General features: G+C 41.0%; 1 protein-coding gene across 16 annotated transcripts in view; it reads left to right on the top strand.

Annotated features, from left to right (window-relative positions):
• The window catches only part of NCOA7 (nuclear receptor coactivator 7), a 162,577-nt gene that overhangs the window by 84,460 nt on the left and 62,538 nt on the right, over positions 1 to 15,579 (top strand). For 14 of the 16 annotated variants that reach the window (XM_082729918.1, XM_082729901.1, XM_082729915.1 and 11 more), the window contains 2 exons: positions 10,850 to 10,929; positions 14,872 to 14,979. In XM_082729918.1, the coding sequence (XP_082586044.1) occupies positions 10,850 to 10,929; positions 14,872 to 14,979 (188 nt within the window). The remainder of the gene's footprint in view (positions 1 to 10,849; positions 10,930 to 14,871; positions 14,980 to 15,579) is intronic. The other 2 variants (XM_082729902.1, XM_082729903.1) reach the window with 1 other exon arrangement.

The raw sequence follows: 15,579 nt of genomic DNA, 5'->3' as shown, positions 1-15,579 counted from the left end.
CTTCCCCCTTTCTCTTTCTGCCTGCCTCTCTGCCTACTTGCGATCTCTGTCAAATAAATAAGTAAAATCTTTGAGAAAAAAAGAAAAACACTGGGAAATTTTCACAAAATACTGTTATGGTAGGAAAGCAGGTTGGCAATAGTATATAGATAATTATTCCATTTTTGTTGAAAAAATAACTCTTCTGTATACCTACAAAAAGGGAGATGGAGAACTGCTGGCATGGCGGTCACCAGAATGTAAACATGGATTCTTTCCGAATGCAGTAACATGGGTGATTTTGTATTTTCTTCTCTTGTTCAGCGGTATTTTTCATGACCATTTATAGTTTGTATTTGTACAGAATTGGTCTTTATAGTTCTTATTCCCTTCTAAATTTTAAATTTACCCAACTAAGTTTTTGATCCATTTATTTAAAAAAAACTACCTTGAGTTTTCAGATGAAAGAGCCTATTTTATTTTTTTTTTTAAGATTTTATTTATTTTATTTGACAGACAGAGATTACAAGTAGGCAGAGAGGCAGACAGAGAGAGAGAGGGAAGCAGGCTCCCTGCTGAGCAAAGAGTCCAATGCGGGGCTCGATCCCAGGACCCTGGGATCGTGACCTGAGCCGAAGGCAGAGGCTTTAACCCACTGAGCCACCCAGGAGCCCCAAAAGAGCCTATTTTAGATGAGTGACTCCTGTAGGTTAAATGCTTTATTTCATTATTTAATTTACTAGTAATTATGATCTAATGCAGGTGGTAGGAGCCTATTAAATAGACGAGAAAATCTGGAAGCTGAGTAACTTAACCAGAGGTCCCGCTGTGGATCAGTATAAAGCAGGGATTTGAGCCCAGCTCTGGCACAAAAGTCCTAACAACGCCACTGTACATTGTTCTGCTTCCCCCAAGTAAGCTCTCAGGGAAAAAGAAGCCAAAAGTTGAATAAAAGTTTAGGTCTTCTGGTTTCTTAGTAAAGACAAAATCTTGGTTATACATGGAGTTTCCATTTCCCCTGAACTAGAATGTGAATGACGATAAGGTTGAAATTTCTCCCTGGGCTTGACCTAGTCATATATGTAGTTACAGTCAACACACTGACGGGTTTTATGGCTGGTGTGTCAGAAGCTGACTCAATAACTGAAGTACTCTGTTTGCTTCCATACTGAGGAGAGGTTAGTTGACCCATTCTACAAGTACTTGAGGGCCAGCTTCCTGCTGGGGGCACTACTAGGCTCTGAGGTAAAGATTTTCACCATAAACAACTCCCCCACCCTTCTTGCATTCTAGATTGTACATCAGCGTGACTGTGACTCCACTCATGTTGGTCATGTGGCATGCTTAAAGGAAGGAAAACAACATCTGCATGGCATTTCCCTTTGTGTCAACAGAGGAGAAAACATGGAGTTCATATTTAGTGTACTCTTTCTTCCTCACACCCCTGCCCTCTCCATCCTCAAGAGGTGAAGATTCCTCATGGCATACCTTTTAAAAATTTTTCTTGTAACAGCTTATGATTCAGGTGTTCCAGAAGTTACCCTTAGGATACCTAATAATAATATTTAATATTTTCATTGCGCTCTTGACAGAGTGAGGCCAGTAATTTCAGAAGTGTGTATCACCGATAGAGAACATATTTCTTTAAGCAAATACGAATCCTGTATTTTTCTTCAAGAACATTTCTAACTTCATATTTTTAACTATTAAATCTTTAATCTGTCTGCATTGATTGAAGAGTGGTCTGGATTTTTCTCCAGATCTTAACCAGTGTTCACCCAACCTCATTTAATAGTAATCCTTAAGGTTTCCTGAGTCCTTGTTTCACACATTGTGCAGTGCTCTACCTTAATCAAATTGCCTTATGTAATCCTTACAGTGACTCGGTGGGAGTCCAGTTGGTATCCCCATTTATCTACTTTTAATTTTTTTTTTATTTAGGTAGGCTCCACGCCCAACGTGTGGGGCTTGAACTCAGGACCCTGAGATCAAGAGTCTTATGCTCTGTTGACTCAACCAGCCAGACACACCTGTGTTCCCATTTTACATGCTGGGAAACTGTCTTTGATTAAGTAAAGTTACTTAATTATACAGTGAGCTGGGGCAGACCAGTACTGTCATTCAGTCTGTCTGATGCCAAAACCTCCCCCTCAAAGATGAAGTTACATGACATTTATGGGAAAGGCTAGCCTTTTCTCACTAGTTTATAAAAGCATTTTTGTATTCCATTAAATTCCTTCAATATAGACCTGATTTTTTATACTTCATTTTTTAATTGCTATGGCTTTATAATCATTCGTTTTAACATCAGTACAGGATTCCTACTGTCATTTTTCTTTTAAAAATAATTTTGGATACTCTTATGATCTATTTATGCTTCCAAAGAAGTATGATGATCAATTTGACATGTTTGCCTTCTCCAAAAAAATTCTTTTTATTTGAATTGCATTTATCTTAAACATTAATTTGAAGAGAAAGTGAAATATTTACAAGAATGAGGTTTCCAATTTAGGAACATTATATATACCTCCCTTTATTCAAGCTTCCATTTACATCAACTTTACTAAACCTTTTAAAATTTCTTTACATATATACATATATATCTTGCCATTGTCTCATTCTATTTATTCCTAAGCATTTTCTTGGTTCTTACTATTATGCCTGGTACTCTTTGTAATACATTTCTTTTTTTTTCTTTTAAAGATTTTATTTATTTATTTGACAGAGAGAAATCACAAGTAGGCAGAGAGGCAGGCAGAGAGAGAGAGAGAGGGAAACAGGCTCCCTGCTGAGCAGAGAACCCCATGCGGGACTCGATCCCAGGCCCTGAGATCATGACCTGAGCCGAAGGCAGCGGCTTAACCCACTGAGCCACCCAGGCGCCCCTTTGTAATACATTTCTATAACAAATATAAAAGACTCATATCTAGGCACCTTACTGAACAATTTCATGATTTTCTGGATATTTTAAGATGTTGGTTCTTTAGGTAGACAATTCATCTGTGAATAATCAAAATGTGATCTCTTTTATCTCTCTTTAACTCTTATCTTTTCCTTTGACTAGGGATTCCAAAACACAGTTGAGTATAAACCATGGTAGTAGGAATTCTTGTATTTATATTGGTGTTTTAATATTTGCTTTCAGTGTCTGATATAAGAGCTCCTCTCTGTTGCCTCAGGTATACCTTGGAAAGCTTTGCTTGATTTCTAAAGAGACCGTTGGTGAACAGGTGGGTACACATTCAAGGCAGGTGTGGGCGTTGTCTCGTCTCGAAGTGCCAAAGAGTGGCAGAGATTCCCTCTTCAGCCTTGGGAGTTCCAACCTGCCGGTCTCTGTTGTCTTTGCAGTGTTGCTGCTTTTATCTCCATGACAAAGTTTATTTTTATGACCTTAAATTCTTGTGGTTTAGTCCTGTATCATCTTAGGTTAGCCTCTGTGTTAGAGTTGAGCGGAGTGGGAGATGTTACGTCCAGAAGCCTTAGAGCTTTGCTGGAATTGCTCTTAGGCCTGTGTCTCCCACAGAACAACTTGACAAAAGAAGAATGGGATGGAGGTCCTGCAATGCCTGGGGGTATTTCTGCTGCTGCAGACCCTCGAATCTTTCTTCTAGAAAGTTGAGGTGGGGGTGGGGCCTCACTGGTGCCTTAGTTCAGGCTGTGTTTAGCAAGGAACAGGACAGTACAGACCAGGAAGTGATTTCTCAAGGTCGTTCAGCTTCCCTTCTCACAGGCAAATTACTTTTAATATACAGCTTTTAGGGTTCTGTTGATTTTTCAGGAGCTTTTTTTTTTTTAAGATTTTATTTATTTATTTGACAGGCAGAGATCACAAATAGGCAGAGAGGCAGAGAGAGAGAGAGAGGAGGAAGCAGGCTCCCTGCTGAGCAGAGAGCGGGATGTGGGGCTGGATCCCAGGACCCTGGGATCATGCCCTGAAGGCAGAGGTTTAACCCACTGAGCACCCAGGCACCCCTCAGGAGCATATTTTTAATGCATATCAAAGAATAACTAAAAGTTCTTTGTGTTAAGGGAAGCTCACTCCTATTTTTAGTTTTCTAACTAGTGTTATGTTTTTAATTTTTTTTTAATATAATGGCTGTTTAATTCATTGAAGGCTTCTTTAGCATTGAATCCAAGTGATTAGATTGGGTTTTTCTCTTTTAAACAATTCATAATCATCTATCAATGTTCTGTCACTCCCGTGTTTGGGAATGAAATCTTTTGGCTTAAGGTTTAGAATTCTTTTCATACCCTACCCTGTTCAGATTCCTATTAAGTTGCATTGACTGCATTATTAATACTAGCCTTTGTTAAGCACTTACTCTGTGCCAGGCTCTGAGGGAAACACTGTGCTTGCCATCTCATTTAATCTTTTGAACAACATTATGAGAATGCTCTTATAGACAAGGAAGCAGAGGCACAAAGATTTCAAATAACTTGGTTAATGTTGCACAGCTGTGAGAATTTATCAGGTTTGCTATTTGAACTCAGCTCATTTTGACCCCCAAACCAAACTGTGATCAGAAAAATGTTTAGTGGGATGCCTGGGTGGCTCAGTTGGTTAAGCAGCTGCCTTCGGCTCAGGTCATGATCCCAGCGTCCTGGGATCGAGTCCCACATCGGGCTCCTTGCTCCGTGGGGAGCCTGCTTCTCCCTCTGCCTCTGCCTTCCACTCTGTCTGCCTGTGCTCGCTCTCGCTCGCTCTCTCTCTCTCTGACAAATAAATAAAATCTTAAAAAAAAAAAAAAGAAAAATGTTTAGTGACATAAGGGAGATGGCATATGACTTGATTTTATGGTTAATATCATCAAACTGTCATAGCCAAATTCATCAGTTCCTAGGATAGGGATATGCCAGTCATTGGAAGTAGATTCTTCTGCTTGTCAGTCAGGGTGCCCCTTTCATAGAAGGATCTGGAGAGACAAGAGACAGTTTTTGCCTCTACAAATTCATCTCATTTGGATGCCATGGAAAACTGTCCTCCCTCTTTAGACAAGTTCTTGAGGGTCCTATGCTGTCAGCTCATGTACCCCATTTAGATGGTCTTATGATAGAGACGAAAGGAAGGGGGAGAATGGATTGTTCGAGAAGAGTAAGAGGAGAGAACACCCACACACCGATTAAGTGTAAGGCGAGTACAGAAGTGGCCCTGATACTTTCTCATTCTGTTTCTGCTTATTCAGATAATTGATAGCAGGAAAAAAGCTACATACTGTCTTTTCTGTCTTTCCTGTATCTATACAGAGATATGGAATCAAGATCCAGGGAATTCACAGTTGTCTTTAGTCTCTGTTCTCAAAGACAGTAGGGAACAATATCTGTTGTCCTGACTTCACCCCATCTCCAGTGGTCTGTGACAGATGCTCAGGTTTGAATGACATTGGTATTGCCTTATTCTTGCATGTTTTTTTCCTCAGAACCAGAACATCTAGCCAGTGCTGCATTCCTTAACATCCCCTACCCATTCTCCAGCGCACTCACAGCTCAGATCACTACTTGAATCCCCGAAAATTCCCTCTTTGAATTTGAGCCTCTTATCTTTTCCTATATTTTAATTTTTTTTTTAAATTTTTGAAGAGTTTATTTATTCTTGCTGTGACAGAAGAGAGACACAGCGAGAGAGGGAACACAAGCGGTGGGGGGGGGGTGGGAGAGGGGGAACCAGGCTTTCTGCTGAGCAGGGAGCTCAATGTGGGGCTCCATCCCAGGACCCAGGGATCATGACCGGAGCCGAAGACAGATGCTTCACTAACTGATAAAGGTGCCCTTATCTTTTCTTGTAAACCTGTTCTCCACCTGTGGTAGGCAGGTATGTGTCCTAATTTCCAAAACCTGTTAGGTTACACAGCAAAGTCGCATCAGGCTCCTTGCTCGGCAGGGGCCTGCTTCTCTTGCTGCCTCTGCCAGACACTCTGCCTACTTGTGTGTGCTCTTTTTCTCTCTCTGACAAATAAATAAATGAAATCCTTTAAGAAAAAGAAAGAAAAGAAAAGAAACATGTCTAGAATCTCAGATGCATGGGCCGGCAGCCTTGTGTTGGGGACACTCCCGGCCCTCCTCTGGGGTGGGAGGGAAGAGGCAGGATGGGGGGCCAGGCAGGTAGCCCCACATCTGCAATTTATGAGAAATGAGACGGGCGGGGCTAGGGACCTGCATTTCTCTCCTCTAGGGGTCTTGTCAGTTTTGTCAAAGTTCTTCCTTACTAGGCTCTGAAGAGTTTTTGTTTTCCTGAGGCGGGGCAGGCCGGAGGTTCAGCTGCTTTGCTCTTATAGTTTCTGAGGAACATCTGGCCAGGTCTCCCCTCCAGCAGTAAATACTATTCCGTCATTTGCTCCAGGTTCTCCTGAGCAGAGGAGGGTCTGAATGTGTGTAGATATAAGGGTCTGAGGAGGCTGACGCTGGACGTGACACTAACACTGGGAGAGTCCTCCGTCCTTGTAGGTAGTGACGGGCCCTCCCCAGAAACCCTGGAGATGGAGCCCCATCCTGCCTCAAGGCCGAGTAGTCCTTGCCCAAGGCCGCTGCTGTCTCTTCTCAGCTCTCCTTAGGGTGGGAAACCTCTCCAGGGCTTCATGGGCTATGTGCTGCAGAGCCTGTCTAGGTGAAGTATGCAGGCCTTCACTTACGGACACACGCACTGCCATCTTTAAAACTTAACCACCAGCCCCCCCGCAAAAAAACCCTAGGAAGCAGTATGAACCTTCACCCTGTGCTGTTACAAAAAGAAAAAGATTATTTGAGACAGAGAGAGAGCGAGCACAGGGTGAGGAGCAGAGGGAGAAGCAGACAACCTACCGAGCAGGGAGCCCGATGCAGAACTGGGCCCGAGGTCCCTGAGTTTGCGACCTGGGCTGAAGGCTGACTGAGCCACCCAGACACCCTGCCTTGTGCTGTTACGCTGTGAAAAGACAATTGAATTAGGTCCTTGGAATCAGACCGTTCTTTGCTGTCTGTATTGAGTCCGTTGTAAAAATGGCTTGTGGCTTTGATGGGTTCATATGATATTCCTGGTGCGATATTCGGTCAGTGACGATGTTGCCAGTAATCCAACTTGTCGGGTTCATTGACCTGTATCGTTCGATCATACATTCTGGGTATCATATTAAGGCACAAGACGTCCAAAGATGGATAGACATCATGGTCCTTACCTCCAGAGTTTCAAAATCTTAGATTCTGGAGGGAAGGCTTTTTTCCCTCTCCTTTATTTATAATGTTACTATGTTTGACATTTTTCTGGCCTACCCACCTGTGACAAAGGAAAAGTAATTTTTGTACTAATTCAGGTATTCATGTTCACTTTATCCTAAAAGGTTCAGCAAGCACCTGTTTTTCTTGTGCAGCTGAGCAGTGTGGAAACTCATGGTTTGGTGGCTAACAGGGATCCACTGGGACCAGAAATAATTGTGCACAGTTGATGTGCAGGCGTGGACTGGAAGCTGCCACAGACGGGAAGAGGATAGGTTCTAGAAATGGGAAGCGCTTACAAAAGGGTAGGAAGGGTCTGTTCTGAAAGCAGGAGTAGCTGCAGTGACAGCTGTTTGTAGTGACAAGAGAAGGGCAGGAGTGTGGGCCAGAGAGTAGAGCTGACATATTAAAAGGATGGAATACCAGATCGTAAGAGTCATAAAGTACTATGATTGGGTTTTTCATCGGACTGTGTAAATTCTCCCTACCTATAGAATCTAGAGATCTGGAGCTCTAAGAAAACGCTCTCTGTCTCATCCTCCTAAAGTAATTTACACGTGGCCACCTGAGGGTAGGGAGGTCACTTTCTTTCTAGTCTGGAGGAATTTCCGGAGTCTCTCTGGTTCTATAAAAGGATCCAGTTGAACATAGAAATGACTGGAAAGAACTCTAATGACAGCACCTCTTCCTTTTTTCTTGGTTTTTAGTATTAATATAAAGGAAATATTTAAAAGGCAGATCAGTACCACATGAATTAACTCTTTCATGCTGCTGTATTACCTTCCAGTTCTCAGTAAACTCCTATTTATCATGTGGATGTGGTGATCTTGTGGATCTGCCTGTACGTGGGACGTTGTAGGACCCCTGATGTAGAGCACAGAGCTAATCTTAGTTCATGGCATATCACCACCGGCCGAGCTGGGCTCCTCGTTATTTATTCATTAATTTCCTTGTATCCTCATTCCTCCCTCCCATTTCTTTCCCTACCGTACACATCCTGCTGTGTTTGGTATATAGACTGGTATTTGGACGTGACCTTGAAAAATGTGTACTTCCTTTGTGTGCCTCACACAAAGTTTTAAGTATACCTGTTTTAAGTATACCTTATGGTACTGTTCTGTATATCCCCTTCTTTTTCTCTCATGTAAACACACGACAGTGTATACTTCTGGCTTGTTATTTCTAATTACTGCCTAGAATTCCAGAGCATTTCTACTAAATTTTGCTTACCCTCCAGCTTCCTGCTGCCACCGATGAGGCTGTTCAGTACATCCTCCAGCAAGTGACTTTCTGATATCTATAAAGTATATACCTCCTGGGAGAGGATGGATGTCTGTCCGATTGCTGAGTCGTAAGGAAGGGCTGTACAGATTTTATTTGCTGCAATGGTTATACCAGCTTACATTCCTACTAGCAGTTCACATCTCCGCCGACACTAAAATTATCCAACTTTCTGATTTTTGCCATGCTAATAGCTGGGAAATGATACCTCATTTTAGTTTGCTTTTAGTTTGCATTTTTCTGATCACATACAGGTTAGAGCATCTTTTCATGTCGTTAATTCAGTTGTATATTTCTTTGTCACTTAAATTGTTATCCTTTGCAATATGTCTCTCTGGTTTTCAATATCTGGGCTGATTATATAAGGATGTGTTTAACCATGAGAATTAATTTAAATCATAATGCAGCTGCTAAACCTTAGGTTGACCTATTTTGACCTATAAAAACGGTAAAGTCTGTGGCCCAACTTACAATATGTTGTTGGGCATATTGGTCTTCCCAGATTTTCACTATTATTAATAATACTGCACAAATCATATGTTATGATATATGGTAGTTTTCCTCTTTGGATTTTTTGCTTAGGATAAATCCCTAAGGGAAAGATTACTGAATCAAAGAATGAACATTTCTATGGCTGTTGGTACATATTGACAAATTGCTTTCTAAAAGGGCTGGAAATCCTTGTGCACTCTTGTTGGGAATGTAAATTGGTGCAACCACTGTAGAAAACAGTATGGAGCTTCCTTAAGAAATTAAAAGTAGAGGGACGCCTGGGTGGCTCAGTTGGTTAAGCAGCTGCCTTCGGCTCAGGTCATGATCCCAGCATCCTGAGATCGAGTCCTACATCGGGCTCCTTGCTCGGCAGGGAGCCTGCTTCTCCCTCTGCCTCTGCCTGCCATTCTATCTGCCTGTGCTCCTCGCTCCCCCCCCCCCGATAAATAAATAAAATCTTTGAAAAAAAAAATAAAGAAATTAAAAGTAGAAATACCAGATGATCCAGTAATTCCATTACTGAGTATTTACTCAAAGAAAATGAAAACACTAAGTCAAAAAGATACATTGTAGCACTATTTATAATAGCCAAGATATGGAAGCAGCCCAAGTATCCACTGATAGATGAGTGGATAAAGATGTGACTGTGTCATACACACACACACACACACACATGCACACACACACACAGGGCAAGAGAGACAGAGTGTGTGCGTGTGTGTGTGTGTGTGTGTGTATGTATAATATTACTCAGCCATAAAAAGTAATGCAATCTTGCCATTTGTGACAACATGGATAGACCTAGAGGGTATTATGCTAAGTGCAGTAAGTCAGACAGAGAAAAACAAATACCATATGATTCCACTTATATGTGGAATCTTAAGAAACAAATAAACAAATGAAACAGACTCTTAAATACAGAGAACAAATCAGTAGTTCCCAGAGGGGAGGTAGGGAGGGTGGGTGAAATAGTTGAAAGGGATTAAGAGGTACAAACTTCCAGGTATAAGATAAATAAGTCACGGAAATGAAAAGAACAACATAAGTAATATAATCAGTAATAGTGTAATAACATTGTATGGTGAGCATTGAGTAATAATTGAGTAACTGTAACTGTTGATCCACTGTTATTTTAATTATACTTCATAATGAAAAAACAAAAAATAAAAGGATGGGATTGATTTACATGATGCTTCATGTATATCATAAGTATATTACTTTAACAGTTTCATTATATATTATCATTTAAACCATTACATTAGTAACTATAAAACATTGCCTCATTGTTATTTGTACTATTTGATTATAGTTAACATAAATCATTTATTCAAGTGTTCATTGATGAATAGTATTTTTTTTAAAGAGTATGTTCTATTTGTGCCTGTAGTCCATTTTTCTAGTTGTGTCTTTTTTTTTTTTTTTTTCAGTCAGTTTGAAATTGTTGTGTTGTGGGTTTTGTGGGTTTTGTGTTTTTTTTTTTTAAGATTTAATTTTTAAATAATCTCTATACTCACTGTGGGGCTTGAACTTTCAACCCTGAGAGCAGAGTCTCATGCTCTACCAACTGAGCCAGCCAAACATCCTGAAAGTGGGTTTAATCTATTTATTTATTTATTTATTTTTATTTATTTATTTATTTTTTATTATTTATTTATTTATTTATTTGAGAGAGAATGAGAGGAGACCATTGGGGGGTGAGGGTCAGAGGGAGAAGCAGACTCTCCACAGAACAGGGAGCCTGACTCGGGACTCGATCCCGGGACTCCAGGATCATGACCTGAGCCGAAGGCAGTCTCCCAGCCAGCTGAGCCACCCAGAGGCCCCTTGAAAGTGGGTTTTAATGTACTGTAGATTACCCTATCCTCGATCCCTGAAAATGAAATTATTGATTTATATACATTTTATTCTTCAGATGACAATCAAAACAAAACACATGATAAAAAAGAGAAGAAGATGGTGGTTCAGAAGCCCCACGGTACTATGGAATATACTGTAAGTATAAACAGGAGGTGTGTACATTTGTTAATACCACTGGATTTGCATGATGTTTCCCCACGACACATCCTGTCCCTTAGCTGCATTCCTCTTGTTTGCCCATTAATTAAGGAAGCTTTTTAAGACCTGTTCTAAGTTATTTCTCTTCCCTCCATATTCTCTCTCTAGGCAATGTCATGTAAACCTGTAACTTGGATTATCGTTGCTATGCCAACAATGGCCAACTTTAGGTCTCATCCCATCCATGCCTTCTGAGTTCCATAACCAGAGTCATTTGCCTGCTTATCATATCCATTTAGATCTCTGAGCTCGTTTTTTTTTTTTTTTTTTTTTTCAAGAAGCAGTGGCTCCATCAGCCACCCATTTCTACAATCAGAACTTCATCCTTGACATCTTCTTCCCATGACTCTCCATGTTCATTCTTTTTTTTTTTTTTTTTTAAAGATTTTATTTATTTATTTGAAAGACGGAGATCACAAGTAGGCAGAGAGGCAGGCAGAGAGAGAGAGGGAAGCAGGCTTCCTGCGGAGCAGGGAGCCCGACGCGGGGCTCGATCCCAGGACCCTGAGATCATGACCCAAGCCAAAGGCAGCAGCCCAAACCACTGAGCCACCCAGGCGCCCCTCCATGTTCATTCTTATCCCTGTGACCATTCAGCCAGATCCCTTTATTTTACCTCTCATAGATTCATGTTCCTTTACAAATTTGTCTCAGTTTACTGATTCACTAATGTGATTGTTACTTTATTTTTTTTTTAAGATTTTATTTATTTATTTATTTTTAATTAATTAATTAATTTATTTATTTATTTATTTAAGATCACAAGTTGGCAGAGAGACAGGCAGAGAGAGAGGAGGAAGCAGGCTCCCTGCCGAGCAGAGAGCCCGATGCGGGGCTCGATCCCAGGACCCTGAGATCATGACCTGAGCCAAAAGCAGCGGCTTAACCCACTGAGCCACCCGGGCGCCCCAAGATTTTATTTATTTATTTGAGTGACAGCGAGGGCAGGAACACAAGCTTGGGGAGTGGGAGAGGGAGATGCAGGCTTCCCGCTGAGCAGGGAGCCCGATGTGGGGCTCAATCCTAGGACCCTGGGATCATGACCTGAGCTGAAGGCAGAGGCTCAACAACTGAGCCACCCAGGTGCCCCGTGATTGTTATTTTAATGTCTGTCTTGTGCCTTAATTCATGGACCTATGGGGAAAGACCACTTTTTGGTCACCATTGTATTTCTGGGGCTTGCAAGGTATAGGCTTCCATATTGTTGAATCAGGAGATGAATAATGCTGTGCATGTGTGTATGTGCCGTGTACGCCTCTCTCTCCTGCATCGTGAACTCCTGGAGTCCAGGAGCTGCGTGCATTTATCCCAGCTCTGCTACAAAGTGAACACTCGGGTCTAGATTTATTTTAATTCACTATAAAGGAGCATGGTTGAGGCGTGTTCTCTGACTGCTAACAAGAAATGAAGTGCTGTCGCCATTGCCTGGTTGTGATTTTCTCATGTGTATGTTTTTCTACTCATTACTCATATGCTGTGCCAGGCTCTCTGTACGGCGAGCAGCAAGACTTGATCCTTCCCTGGCATTTCTTCTGGAATGCTGAGTTATCTCCAAGCCCTTCTAGAGTCACACAGGAGAGCCGGGCACAGGCATTTCATGCTCCGTGTTCTATGAATGTGTACAGCCATCTTTCTGGGGGTTAGAGGACTAGGCCTTTCCGGAAGGGATTTGAGGTGATTTTTTTATTTCACTTTGCCATGGTCTACAATATGTTTTTGATCCCCATAACACCTTGCACAGTGCCTAACCTCCTAGTAGGTACTCAAAAAGTATTGGATTATTTATCATTAGTAACGGTATAAAATCCAAAGCCATGTGTGTATCCAGCAGTATCATTCCCAAGCCCCCCAAAGAAATGAGACGTGTTATTGGCTAGGAGATGCTTCACAAAGTATATACTAACTGCTGCAGCGAGGACACACGGCAACGCCCATGTTACTTAAAGAAACAAGGGATCAGATTCGTAATGCAGCGATGCCTTCCTGTTTGATTGACAGGTTATGGGATTGGTTTTACTTGGCAAGTTATTTTTTGTACTTGTCATTGGAAATAAAAGGGGATTCATAACTTCTTGTTTAGAGAACCATGAGAACCACTTACTGGATTGCTTATTTTGCTCCAGAGCTGTGGATGTTCATGGTAGAGCATTTGACTGCAGAGCTGTGGATGTTCGAACATCTGTTCAGTTTTGGTTTTGTCTGTTTGTTCATTTATTTTGGGGGTTTTTTTTGCATCCGTTTAGTTTTAAACATTTAATGATTCCAGTGTCTGTCCTAGGGTCTATGGCTTGCTTCTCTATTTATGTCTTATCCATATGTAATAACTCCAGATTGTTAATGTTTTTCTCCTTCCTTGAACTCCCTAACCAGTATATTCTACAAGTGTTTTCTTAAAAATATGAAGCCAATTTTTTGATCACTTGGCATGAAGTAAGTGCTGTGAAGCAGGAATTATAACTATCTTTTTGATGGAGGAAGAAGCTGAAGCACATAGAAGTTAAAAGCAAGTGACTCAAGGTCACACAGTCGCAGATTCACAATTCAGATCCAACAGTCTGGCTCTAATTTCCATTCTCAGTGTGTCTTGTACTGACTCCTATACCCTGAAAACTCCTAGATTTGAAAATATTGTATAAATATCCAATAATGAAAAAATAATACATACTTTAAAACATTTTTTTTTTTTACACTTTTGGTAAGGCTGATTTTGCCCAGAGTAGAAGTAGGGGCATATGTTGTTAAATTTTCAATGACTTTTTAAAAATACTGACTTGTCCCAGAAATGCTTCAAGGTCATTCTGGTTGTCATCTGTAACTGTGAATTTGATTAGTCTGAGACCGTTCATCAGGTTAGGGGTTTTTGATGCTCAGACTGGTAGTGAGTTTCATTCTCCATCTGCATCTTCCCTGGTCCACGACCTGCCATCCCTGCCTCCCGTTGCTGCCTCATTCAGGACTTACCTGGGGAAGCCAGTTTTGCGTTATCAGTACAGCCATGGGTCTTGAACCAGGATTTTAGATGGGAACTTCTTAGTGAGGCACACCAGAGTGGCATCCCACTAACAAGTTCCATCCAGTGACCCTAGACAAGGAATTTGGGATATTGACCTGCCCAGAGGCAGCAGACTTTTTTGGGTGGAGCTATTTACTGTGAAGTTTCCCATCATCTCATTGCCCTCTCTTGGTCCGTTTCCTCCCTATTAGCAAAGGAAAGAAACCTCCATCTGGGAGTGTGTATCACAGGTTTCATAGATTTAGATAACCTTAATTGGCTGACCATGAGAAGCTGTCATTTTAATGACTGAACAATGATGGATAGCTAATCTGAATTTCTTTCCCATTTCTTTGCCTTCCATTGTATTCATTTGTCAAATGTTTGAGTACTATTCTGTGTGTTGGGCACTGTGCTGACACTGGGGAAGTCAGCCATTAACCAGTCACTCTCTAGGAGCCTTTAGAGCAGCAAAGAGGCTGGCAAGAGACAGCATTGAGAATAGAGAAAGCCCTGACTTCCCTTTTGGGTAGGTACTGTGTCTGCACTTTATTTCTTCTCTACTTAACAGTTTTGTATTGTATCTCATGGACTTGTACTCCATATAAGAAGTTGTGCCAAAGTAGGTGTAGAAATCTAATTAGTGGACACTGAAATTTGAAGATAAGCCCAGAAATGAACTGATTTAAGACCTCGCTCTTCCATGGTTTCATTAAGACTTGAGACTCTACTCACTTTCTTTTTCAGGATATTTCTGGCTAGAACTACTTTTCATTCACTCATATTGCAAATAGATGAATGTTGGCCTACTACGAGGAAGGGTTTTTGGGTTTTTTTGTTTTTGTTTTTGCTTTATATTTTGAATCTTGTTTGTCTGATTATTCTAGGCTGGAAGCCAGGACACCCTAAACTCCATAGCCCTGAAGTTTAACATCACTCCCAATAAATTAGTGGAACTGAATAAACTTTTCACACACACTATTGTTCCAGGCCAGGTAATTCTTTTCTTATTGGATATTACTTTTTAGGAATTTTGCATTTATCATTAACGCCATTTTTAATGCTTCACTGTTAGTGTCACAGGATCCACATTGGTGATAATGTGCATTGGCTCCATCTTTCCCTTGGATCAAGAACTCAAAAAGCATTCTGGAACCGAGGAACTGTGTTCCTCATTTTGCATTTGCAAATGATTAACACAGTTTACTTAATCATTAGTGTATGTTGTGGATGTTCTCTATGGCAGCAAGATAAGTTAAATTTGACTTTTTCTTCTGTAGAATGTAACTCAAATGTTCCTAGAATGTTTAATTTAGAAGTGCAAGTTTCAGTTTATTCTACTCCTGGGATACATAATGACCTTCACTTGATTTTAAATTGGGCAGAATTTTGGGGTACCAGGGTAGCTCTGTCAATTAAGCATCCAACTCTTGATCTCAGCTTAGGTCTTGATTTCAGGGGTCATAAGTTCAAGCCCTGCGATGGGCTTCACACGGAACATGGAACCTACTTAAAATATCTAACTAACTAAATAAGATAGAATTTTGTCATTTTTTTCTTGATTTGATACCCGAAAAAAATGGTCGATCAGCCCA

Source organism: Mustela nivalis (genome assembly GCF_964662115.1).
Source record: "Mustela nivalis genome assembly, chromosome: 5".
Taxonomy (NCBI): domain Eukaryota; kingdom Metazoa; phylum Chordata; class Mammalia; order Carnivora; family Mustelidae; genus Mustela; species Mustela nivalis.
The sequence above is the reverse complement of the archived record's forward strand: the minus strand, read 5'-3'. Positions and strand labels throughout refer to the sequence as shown.